The sequence below is a fragment of the Hibiscus syriacus genome, unplaced genomic scaffold (genome assembly GCF_006381635.1).
Source record: "Hibiscus syriacus cultivar Baekdansim isolate YM2019G1 unplaced genomic scaffold, ASM638163v2 tig00110610_pilon, whole genome shotgun sequence".
In the NCBI taxonomy this organism is placed as follows: domain Eukaryota; kingdom Viridiplantae; phylum Streptophyta; class Magnoliopsida; order Malvales; family Malvaceae; genus Hibiscus; species Hibiscus syriacus.
The window spans coordinates 401,148-412,358 of record NW_024062800.1 but is presented as its reverse complement, the minus strand read 5'-3'; the positions used below and the strand labels follow the sequence as shown (position 1 = coordinate 412,358).

General features: G+C 36.1%; 1 protein-coding gene and 1 pseudogene across 2 annotated transcripts; both read right to left on the bottom strand.

Moving 5' to 3' along the window:
* Nucleotides 1–59: 59 nt before the first annotated feature.
* LOC120135530 (NAP1-related protein 1-like) lies at nucleotides 60–4,884 on the bottom strand. 2 transcript variants are annotated; one of them, XM_039151804.1, is made up of 10 exons: nucleotides 4,601–4,884; nucleotides 3,948–4,070; nucleotides 3,801–3,851; nucleotides 3,590–3,661; nucleotides 3,339–3,449; nucleotides 3,189–3,250; nucleotides 2,352–2,412; nucleotides 2,197–2,253; nucleotides 2,054–2,089; nucleotides 60–332 (listed from the first exon to the last, which is right to left on the bottom strand). In XM_039151804.1, the coding sequence occupies exons 1-10, from the start codon at nucleotides 4,727–4,729 to the stop codon at nucleotides 276–278; spliced, it is 759 nt and encodes a 252-aa protein (XP_039007735.1). In that variant the 5' UTR covers nucleotides 4,730–4,884; the 3' UTR covers nucleotides 60–275. The 2 variants fall into 2 exon arrangements, with proteins under 2 accessions (XP_039007735.1, XP_039007736.1); XM_039151805.1 differs by lacking the exon at nucleotides 60–332 and adding an exon at nucleotides 665–694.
* A 475-nt stretch (nucleotides 4,885–5,359) lies between these two features.
* LOC120135590 lies at nucleotides 5,360–8,646 on the bottom strand (annotated as a pseudogene).
* Between the last annotated feature and the right edge of the window lie 2,565 nt (nucleotides 8,647–11,211).

The window sequence follows — 11,211 nt, the reverse complement described above, 5'->3', positions numbered from 1 at the left end:
GCTTAAAACTAAACATGCATAATCTAGGCAAATAGAACATGAAATATTATAAGCATATATAAAATTCTAAAAATCTGCAATATATCATTCCATGTTCCGATCAGGGGGGAAACATAAAAAATAGTTATAAAACGTAAAAGAGAGAGGAGCAAAAAGAAAGCTATCTTGAGGATGGTCATCCTCCCCAGAACCTTACTTAGCAACCACTAAGACAGCTTTTCACAAGTTCTTACTAAAGCAAGCCCGACAGAATTAAGGCCACCCACTCATTTTTGTTAATCCTCGTCATCACCATCATCATCCTCGTCCTCGTCATCATCGTCCTCTTTTCCCTATCAATGGACAAAAATATTAATAGGGTAAACAAAATTCCTAAGCAACTGATACCACAAAAAATATCAGAGTAGAGCTCAATGGCAACGATGCAATTCAACTCATACGTACATGCATATCGATCTAACTTAAGAACGTGCACAAAGGTGATCTAGACATTGAATGCAGCAGCAGAGCATAAATAAATGAACGGTTGTCTAACAATTCTGAAGCAGATATGAATTCCAATACAGATTTATATCTAAATGGAAACATAGTACTCAAACTCAGGTGTAATCATCATATATAGGCTTTCTAGTTTCTTCAAAGCTTTTCAATGTATTTGGAGGATCTGTGTAGGATCATGTTACCCAAACCATATCTGGATATGGTTCAAAGTCTGACAGAGTTATGTCAAGAAAAATAAAGATTCAGAGTAACCAGGACCTAGATGGAAATATTTCCTAGAATAAAGAGAAAATGCAAATAATGCTCTCAAATCACCACAATTTCCCCCATTGCTATTCCAATCTAATTCCAAAATTCTGTTATACTGCTAAATTGAGTACTCCACTGATCGGTAATCCAAACTAAATATCTTCATTTTGAAACCCAAATCTTAACTTGGTCAAAGACCATTCATCTCACAACAGCTAAATTCTCTACACAATGCTGAACTCGGTGAAAATCGAGCTAAACTGGTCTAAAGTAATTTAAAAGGCATGCACATGAGGAAATAACCCACGAATCCATCCGAATGATTTGGTGGGTAGAAGAAGAATTATTCCCAAAAATGTGTCTGTAAACACCTAGAAATAACCTAAAGCCAATACATGATATACATGTTTGTAGAGGTAGTCACATGGACCTAGCTCCTCCAGCTATCCCAATTCAGCCACCTTCGACAGAATTAACATGGCAAATTGTTGAATGCTATTAGATTTACATAACGCAAATTGGTGGCTTCTGCATTACTTAGGGGCCGTTTGGGAATGCTTATGGAAGTGCTTTTGGCCGAAAATTACAACTCATTTTCAGCCAAAAATTCACATTTGAAACATGATTATTGACTCAAACCAAAAAGCTGGAAAAACGTGCTTTTGTGTTGAAAAGCTCGCTGGAAAAGCTTGTTTGGATAAGCATTCCCAAACGAAGCCTAGTATAATCAGCGCAATTATCTTAGCAAAAGAAACTTGTCTTACGGCATCCATTACATAGTAGAGAAGCCCTATCACTCTAGCTTATTAAGAGAAAAACTGTAGTTTCCAACTTAAACTAAATTGCCTTCAATAACTAAGTAGCACAAGATCATATGTAGAACCAGTTATAGTACCTAAACCCCATGAGACAAATGTATGCAGGTATAAGCAAATTCACATAGCAAGTTCTAGAAAGTATGCCTCACACAAATGTCACCAACTCACAACGACCCCAGAGAAAATTATCAACTTATTCCAACCATTTGATAAGCCTCTAAACCTTAGTAATTTCAATTTATATTCACATTTTGTTATCAATAGCAGCAGTTCTGGGTTCAATTGATAAGTTCATTTTTCAAGTTCAAAATACACTATTAATTATAATCTACCCTGACATATTGATCACAAAAATAGTCCAAATTTGATCTAAAAACTTAAAGCCATTTTGATCTAAAAATCCCCAGGGCTTGAGGGTAGAGCAGGGCAGGGGAAGAGTGAAAATGGTCGGATGCATATATTAAGTTTTTCAAAAAAAAATCTACCTCTTCATCTCCATCAAAATCCTCTTCGTCAGCCTCCTACATCAGGAAGTTACAAATAACAATAAGCAAACAAAGCAAAACATAATTTAAACAAAATATGTGCTACAAAACCAGAGGAAGAAGCCAGGCAAAAAATAAGTTACACTGTTGAAATAAGTGAGAGGATTGGGCCATAAGTCCTCCTTGATAATCTCTGCTACCTGTAATGGTTTATCAAGTGAAAAACTTAGACCAGCACTTTAAAGAACATAAATACATAACTAAATATAGATAGATGGCATGTGCATATAAAGTTTACCTCATCATGAATTTCATCCATGTCATCTTTCTGCTGAGCATCAGCAAACCAGGTAAAGAAGCTGCAACTATGTGTAGGAAATCTAGCATGTTATAGTCTGAATTGTAGCTTGGCTAAGTGAGATCAAAGGATCAAATAAGAGGCCGGCAAAAAGGGATGCAAATGATTTATAACACAGCAATTGACTAGCATATTAGAGTTATAATACAAGTATGTAACTTATAAGAAACTAACGAAATAAATGTATAAATGCACACCATTTATAAGCACGCTAAAAATGCTTGCCAGGAGATTAAAAGGGATATAAGTTACTTAACTAGACCCAGATTAGATGATACAAATGCATGCATAAATGCTAATTTGACTCCTATATTCAAAATCTTGAACTGGCTAATATATTTTACTTTGAAACCTGGCTCTAAATGCTATGATATCCTCATTACTTATGAATTGCTTTAGAATAAAACTAAATTTTAAAAGTTGTTACACAACCTATATTCAAAATCTTGAACTGGCTAATATATTTAAATTATTATTAGGATTATATAATCTTTTATGTATATATTTATCAAGAGGACACATAGTTTTCCATCTTTTATGTTATCTCCATGATATCCTTTTCCTTTGATGCTTTACAATTCGCAATGTACTCATCTTGTAAAAAAGAAATCTTAATCAGTCAAGATTTGGCTCAATAAATCAGAACAATGACTAATAAAGAAAATGAGAACCTCATATAATGCTAGGCTAAAATACAAGATTACATTTCACAACCTGAAGTTTTTACTTAAGTTCTAAGATACAGAAAGAATTCATTGACAGGGAAGACAAACAAACCTTTCTTCAGCAAACTGGCGCTTGCTTCCTTTCTTCTCATGATGAAGTCCATTTGGCAAGCCCTTGGTGTTTAAGGAAAGTAATTTTATATCATAATCATGTAATACAAATAATAGGACATACGCACATCATGAGCGGAGACAGCCTCACCATTCCCTCTTTCCACTTGATTTGGGTGGCCGTAATTTTGGTTCCCTCATCAAGGAATGTAAAGGTCTTTGTAAGCTTTGTATCTTCAAAATATGGATTGGGGTTGAAGTTCTGAAAAATTATAATCAAATTCAATTAAAACATGAACTAATATTGCTTCTGTACCAGCAATCGAATGCAAGAAAAAGAAAGTACCATCAATTTCAATTGCCTACAAAAAAGGTAAAAAGGAAGAACATAAATGAACTTACAAATGTAATACAGTATCCAGATTTCAGATCTTTGAAATCCTCCACTTCAAGTGAGCTAATATGCTTAAATATCTACAGATTAAAAATAATTCAAAAGAAGATAAAGAAATCAGGCAAACATCCAGAAAAAGAAAATCGGACACCGAATAAATTTCACGAAATAAAAGAAGTGAAGAACTGATTTCAGTGTTGGAAAGAAGTGACATTAAACCTTTTGATCCTCTTCAGTCAAAAGTTCACCAAGAACAGGATGACTCAAGAACTGCACATCAAGAATGTTTGTTAGTTTAAAACTTTCTTCTGTATGAAAAAGTTTTATATATTTTATATATCAATAGGAATGAATAGAACCACATACAGCAGTTAACCAGAAATCAGGAATCGACTTGATGATTTCACTCCGCTTATCATAGACTGGCTTGCGAACCACATTGTACTTCTGCTCCACTTCCAATACTTTCTCACTGGCCTCCTCATTGATCTACAATATACCGCAAAAGGAACAAAATAAATAAATAAACATCAATGCGTAATCATTTACCACTTCATCAATAAGCTCATAAGCAAACACATCAGCATTAAATCACCTTCTCCACAGTACAATAACCTAAAGTAGTAAACTCCCCCACCCCAAAAAAAAGGTGAACAATTAAAAACGCAGAAAATAACAATTAAAACGAGTCAAGCTTTATACAATAATTAAGATATATCCAACATCTCGACGAAATAAAACAGATCGGGTACACAAACTAACAACCACATGAATGAATAGTATTCCAAACACTTATTCCATTGATCCGCAATTGAAATTAATAAAAATACAATACTTAGACACCTCAAACGGTTAACAAAGGGGGGAAAAGAGGGTGGGGAAATCACTTCAGCCAGCAAATTTTCCTGAATTTTTCAGACAAGCCAAAAGCAAGAAAAGACGCCAAAAAAAAAACAGAGCACGTACATACACACATGGATATATAAAATGAAAGTAAAATGCAAATAAAAGGAACGTACCTTTTCAAGTTCGTCTTGAATCTCTTGAAGCTTCTCAATGGAAAGGACGAGTTCTCCATCGATTTGTTCAGAGTTCTCTTCTTCTCCTTTCTCTTCAACTTTCATCTTCTTCCCTTTATCAGCCACCATTTTCGTCTTCTTAATCCAAAAAAAAAAAATCTTCTAAAAAAATCAAACGCTAAAAGATTAGCCTCTTCTCTATCCTTTGACCTCTTTCTCTCTGTTTTCTCTTAACTCTAAAACCCTAACATTATCATCGACGAAGACACGAGAGAGTAGAGAGGGAGGAAACGTTAGGGTTTTGGAGTTTATATCCTCTCTGTCAGGGGATATTTTTGGATTTACACGTGGATCAATAGGAATCTGAAAGCTGGAAGTTTAGGACATTATAGTCAGTTTCTTCCTTTTCTAAGGGTAATATGGGAAAGTAAAGCGATTCCGTTTTAATATTTGTACACGGAATCTTCTTAGTTCTTAAAGGTACTTCTAACTAAACTGCCGAGAAAATTGTACTTTAAAAATTAAAATATGTTTAAATGTTCGATTTAAATTTAATCATAACCCGAAGCCTAAAACGAGGAAAATATCGAAATTTATTTACGGAGAAATCGCAAAAACTGTTCATATAGGAGTTTCCATCAGTTTCTTTGGTTAACTACACGTTCATTGCAATTAAGTTCAGGTTAGCAATCAGTCTGCAGCTTCCTAGTCTTGATAATCCGCTCACCCCGTCGATGCCGTGATGTTTTCACCGGCAACTCAGTACATTTTCACGGAAAAAAGTATCTTTTCCGAGACGAGGGGACCGTCTTCATGATCCTGCATTTGTGTATTCCATCTCATTCCTCCTGCTATTTTCCTTACCTTGTTTAGCATGTCAACTCGATCGCGGACTATGACTGCCCCTTCATGCCGTAAAATTGTATCCATCTCGACAAGAATATCTTCAGCTTTGCATCTGCAACAATGAGCACACAAATATACTTGATTTTTACGTTTGCATACCCAAAACCACTGAGGCACTGGTATCAGGGCGAAGGTTTACTTGTTACTATACAAGTTGAATACACCATTTGCGTGTATGAGACCGTACGTCCGAGGATATGTCGAGAAAGCTTCACACCTGGGATAAAAGACTCTAAGTTGTCTGACGACGAGAGTGGTTACAGAAAACATATTTCAAATTGCTGTAAGTGACTCAGCTCGCACTTCTGTAATGGTACGTAGTGTGCACGATGCGACGTAACAAATGCAAATCGAACATAGATATGGAACTATATGTAAACATCAATTCTGGCATCGCAGACCTAGTTTGCAAGCTTTATAACTGACATTCATTTCATTCATGCTCATTTGTAAAGTTAATCTCCTAAGAACCAAGATCCAGGGCGTCAACGATTAGTTTCCTACGATCTTAGACGACTTTTTGGTGCCATTAACGTGAAATTCTCGGCGCTCCTGTCAAAAGAAGGACAAGGACAAGCAAGCAAGGCAGATAAAGCCTGCAGAATCCTGGTGAGAAAAATTAGAGAAATTCAGTCTCTCTCAACATGCTGTCTACCTTATTGAAACCCCGAAAATCATCTAAATCGAAGAACACAGGGGCCAGAAAAATATCAGTACAGGAAATACACGGAAAAGAAGAAACGAAACTTTTAGAATTTTGTAGATGATTCTGCCACGTTCTGCAGTTCATCGATGATTGAAATAACAGACTTGCATTCCAAGTAATTGACTGTGAATTCTGAAGTACTATTGACAGATTATCTTTAAGTCCATAAATGCATCGATATTGTATAAAAATTTGAATGGTTGGACTTCTACTCAAATCTTGCCGAAGAAAACGATATCCGAAGTGGCATATAACTAAGATCATTTTGGCTCCGAAACGAAAACCAGTACCGAAGTCAAGTAGGATCCGAGTTAACAATGCCAGAAAAGTATAGGAGCAATTGAACATGTAACAAAATCCTGTTTAATGATTACTCAGATCAAACAGAATTTAAGAAATAGTGATATGAGAGCAATCAGAAAAGTGGAAGAGAAATGTCATTCGAGTTTACCAGTTATGATAAATGCCAATCAATCCGCGTTCATAAATAACTCCCAGTGTGTCTTTCTCAGCTATAGTTGGCATAACATTCATAACCCACAGTTTCGGAGATTCAAGGGCAGCAGCAAAACTTCCTAGACCAGCACTCATGTCCATGACGTTGCAGTACCTCCCCGAGTCAATAATATTGTTAACCTTCTTATAAGCTTCCACACGCCTCTCCCATAGCAACTTATCGTCCTGATATGCCTCAACAGATACTCCGGGGACAGATTAACTCGATATTCTGAAGGGGACTGCATTAAGCCTTTCGGGAAATGGCTTCCAATCCCCGCCAGCAACATCTTCTGGTTCAGTTGTCTCCGGATATGGAATTGCACGTGCTTCCATTTTCTTGTACCTGTGTTCCATAAAAACAAATGGCACAAGATAAAGTTATTTCGAACTCATATCATTAGAACTTAATGCTCAAATCATCGCAAAGCTTTACTAGTTTACTTTGCTGCAGTAATCGTACATTTCATCGAACTTATCTGGAAATTGTCATTTTCGTTCGGCCAACACATATGTTAGATCGTTAAAAGGAGTATGAGTGAACGGCATGAATGTCATACCAGACATCATCAGGATTTCCTACACAATTAGTAGGTTTCAGATCATTCTTGCGGCATAAATTGTAGTTTTTCCTTTTTCTCCAAACAGCAATCTCCTGGATTTCTCGAATCTTTTCCCAGCAAAGGAGTAGTGCAGTCCGTTCAATCTTCCTTTGTTCCTTCTTCAGCCCCTTTTCAGGACGTTTCAATGATTCATAATTATCCCTCCAGTTGATCAGAGGACCGGAAAGCACCCAGTAGCCACCAGGTCTAAGAACTCGATCGACTTCCATCATATACATTCCACCTGCAGAAAGATGTCCAATAACAATGGTATAAAATGATGTTTATTATGGTTTAAGAGTGACGTAAACCTGGACTGCACTGAAACATCAGAAGTCAAAATTGTTTTGTCGATTTTTATACTCGACGTTTTTCCTCCATGGAATCGAACAACGAGAACAGTGAGCCATGTCAAAGGCCCTTGAAGGAAATGGCATCTTTATAGTTCCCATCACTCCGATAACAGCAGGAACACATCTTTCCGAAGCAAATTGAACGTGTGCTTCACGAGAGTCTCTCGGTGCATATGACATTGTTATGACATTCTTTTTGAATAAATATGCACCGAGACTCGCAACCTGAACACCATATCAAGGATTACTACAATTTGCAGTCATCAAACGATTCAAGTAGCCAAGATTAACAACTGAATGCATAAGTTATTTCTATGCTAATTTTTCAATCACATTAATGGAAAACCTAATTCAACGTTAACTTACCCCACATCCAGCATCTAATGCAGTCCGGACCGTCCCGTTTTCTATCGGAATCACAGATGCAAGTTGATTAATATACGTATCCGCTCCTTGAGGAAACTGTGGTCCTCCACCTGGGAAGCTAAACACATCACCGTCATATCGTATCCAGTTCTGCACGCCCTTCTCGACTATTAAGCTCTTATAAGGAACATTTGCTTAGTGCACAAAGTCCCGACTCTGCGGCCACAAAAACGGGGTCGCATACCCTTTAGGTGCCAGAATGAGGCAATGCAACTTCATTTCTTCTGGCGGACAATTCCGTTCCCCGTAGATCATATTCTCCCGGTGAAATTTCATCGCCCTCATTTGATCATGGCATGGTGTGTAATCAATATACTTATCATCACATGGTTGGAACTCTTTGGTTGATACATCTGAATGATCAGCGACTTTCAAAGCATCACCAACATGAGGAGTGGAATCAGGTTTTCTGTTGATAGCCGAGGCTATCTTGTCGAATCCACTGCACCGCAACTCGCCTAACATGTAGAAGAAACAATAGACGGCAACTAGTATCAAAATAGACATAGAAATCGGCCTCCTCGTTTTTAGCTCACCAGGATTCTCTTTAGTCGCCATGATCAATCCCAAAGGCAACTACCTAGAATGAAAAATATAAACTCCAACAGTGGTAGATAAAATTACATGTATACCAGTATTGCTGAGTTGCTCCCGTTTATCCTACAAAACTAATCATATATATATATAAAGAGATTTAGATTGATCAAACATGATAACCTAATCAAAATGCATTGATGAGCTAAACTAGTTGAAAAGTTCAGGCATATATATACAAGCAAAAGTACTCATACATGCATACATATCTACACATACATGCATACATACCTATACCTACACATACATACCTACACATGCATGCATACCTACACATACATGATACATGCACACATACCTACACCTAAGCACACACACACACATATTGAATTGGACAAAATTCAATGAAAAGCCAAAGCTGTAATGACACTGAGAAGCAAAAGGTTGAAGCTTTTGAATGGATCAAAGCTGACAATTATGCATAAATTAAAAAGCAATTAAATAAAACTGACCCACATTTTCTAGCAAAACAAAAACTGAAACATAAAGATAATGATTGAATAAACAGTTTCAAATGACTATCTAGCTCAAATGGTAGAGCGCAAGATGCATTTCATAATTTGGAGGTGTCTCACGGAAGCTACTCTCAACCTGACGTTGGGGGCAGCCTACTATCCTACCTCCCCTTATCCCATTACATATGGGATTAAGAGTCAGCTAATTTTTTTATTGAATAAACAGTTTCAGAAAATTAAAAACAGAAAATGGAAAAGTCAGTTGAGAATGAAAGATTCAGAGTTCTTACAGAAGACAGAACCTGAAAGACAGTTGTGATTAAATCGTGATCATTGGTTTGGTTTGTAATTTTAGTTGGTTGAGAATCTCACTCTCTGTTTCTCTGAGGAAACTAGGAACTTGTTCTGTTCCAAGTCCATATGTCCGTTGTCCAGTTAGACAGTTGAAATCCCTCTTTCCTCGGTTAAAAATCATAAAGATCATTCGAAAACTGCATAAAAAACATTGTGGGGAGTGGGATTTGAACCCACACCCTTTCGGACCAGAACCTTAATTTGACGCTTAGACCAACTCGGCCATCTCCAGTTTACGTAGGGTTTAGCTAGTTTTATTTTAATTTTTATTACCTACTATTAAAAAATTAAGGGTAAACTACACAAACAGTCACTAACGTTTAAGTAAGTTTTTTTCAGTTAAATTTCAAAAGTAACAAATTGATCACTTAAGTTATTAGTTTGTAACAAGTTGGTCACTCGATATTAACAGTTGTTAATGCGAGTGACGGAAAATTGAGTTGGACCGTTAACCGCTTATCTAGCATTGTTTAGCACAAGTTTGAGTCCCCAAAACTTCTCATCGGTGTTCTTCTCTCTTCTTCTACTTCAAGTAATGAATATCATACTGCAATTATCATGAAATATTACAAAGCTGACAACTGATGGCCGAAAATCAGCATATTAAATGTACTCGATGTTAAATCAAAATCAGCTTTGTGAAGCGAAAAAGCTTCTTCAACAGCTTTTTGCCTATTGCAGATTTTGAAAAACTTTGCATGATAAACCTGAAACCAAAGTATTTCATGTTCTCATAAAAAGAGAATAACATCAACACCACTCCTTTTTCCTCTCTGAAAAACCCAAACAAATGTAGCTAAATTACCAGCCCTACCTCCATATCCAGCTAACCCCTTTGTTCCGTATCTTCAAGCAAATCTTCACAGTCACTTAACCTATTATGAATCAAAACCAAGATTAGGAGGGGCAAATAAATGGTAAAAAGATGACTATTAGAGATCACAACATGAAATTAAAATGTCAATGTCTAATAATAAAATTGATAGATTTCTGGCCAGCTCTATAATATTTCATGGTGGTTACATTATGATATTCATTACTTGAAGAAGAGAGAAGATTAGAATTTACATTTATTTATACTCAAACGAGTGAATTTGAAAGGAATGTTTTTCTGATTAAATTTTAGGGTTAATTACACAGATGATCATTTATGTTTGTGTTTTGTCCACTCTTGATCACTGATTTAAAAAAACATAAGATATTGTCACTTTCGATTTTATTTAATTAAGATGTGGTTATCTTGAGTTAACCGCCGTTAACAACAGTTAAATATTTTGATATAATCACATATTTGGTACATGTTATTTACACTCAATTTAGTCTTACTTTTAATAAATTAAAATATATTATATCATACAATCGAATGATACCACATGTCATGCCACGTATCACCATTCGATTGAAGGACTAACTTTATTTTAATTTAATATATTTATTTTCACCAATCAAATAGTGACATGTGTCACCCTCTGGTTGAAAGAAAACAAAGGAAAGCAATTTGGAACAAAAAAGATTCAAACCTTTGTCACTCAGGAAACTAAACATGTATCCAACCATTAAGTCAATATCATTGCTTAGTCTAAAGTCACTACAGCAAAAGTGGCTTATTGCGGCGTTTTTTTTACTTATAGCAGCGTTTTTAAGCGCCGCTAAAAACACCTACGGCGTAAAAACAAACGCCGCTAAAAGCGCCGCTAAAAATAGCGCCGCTAAAATTTGC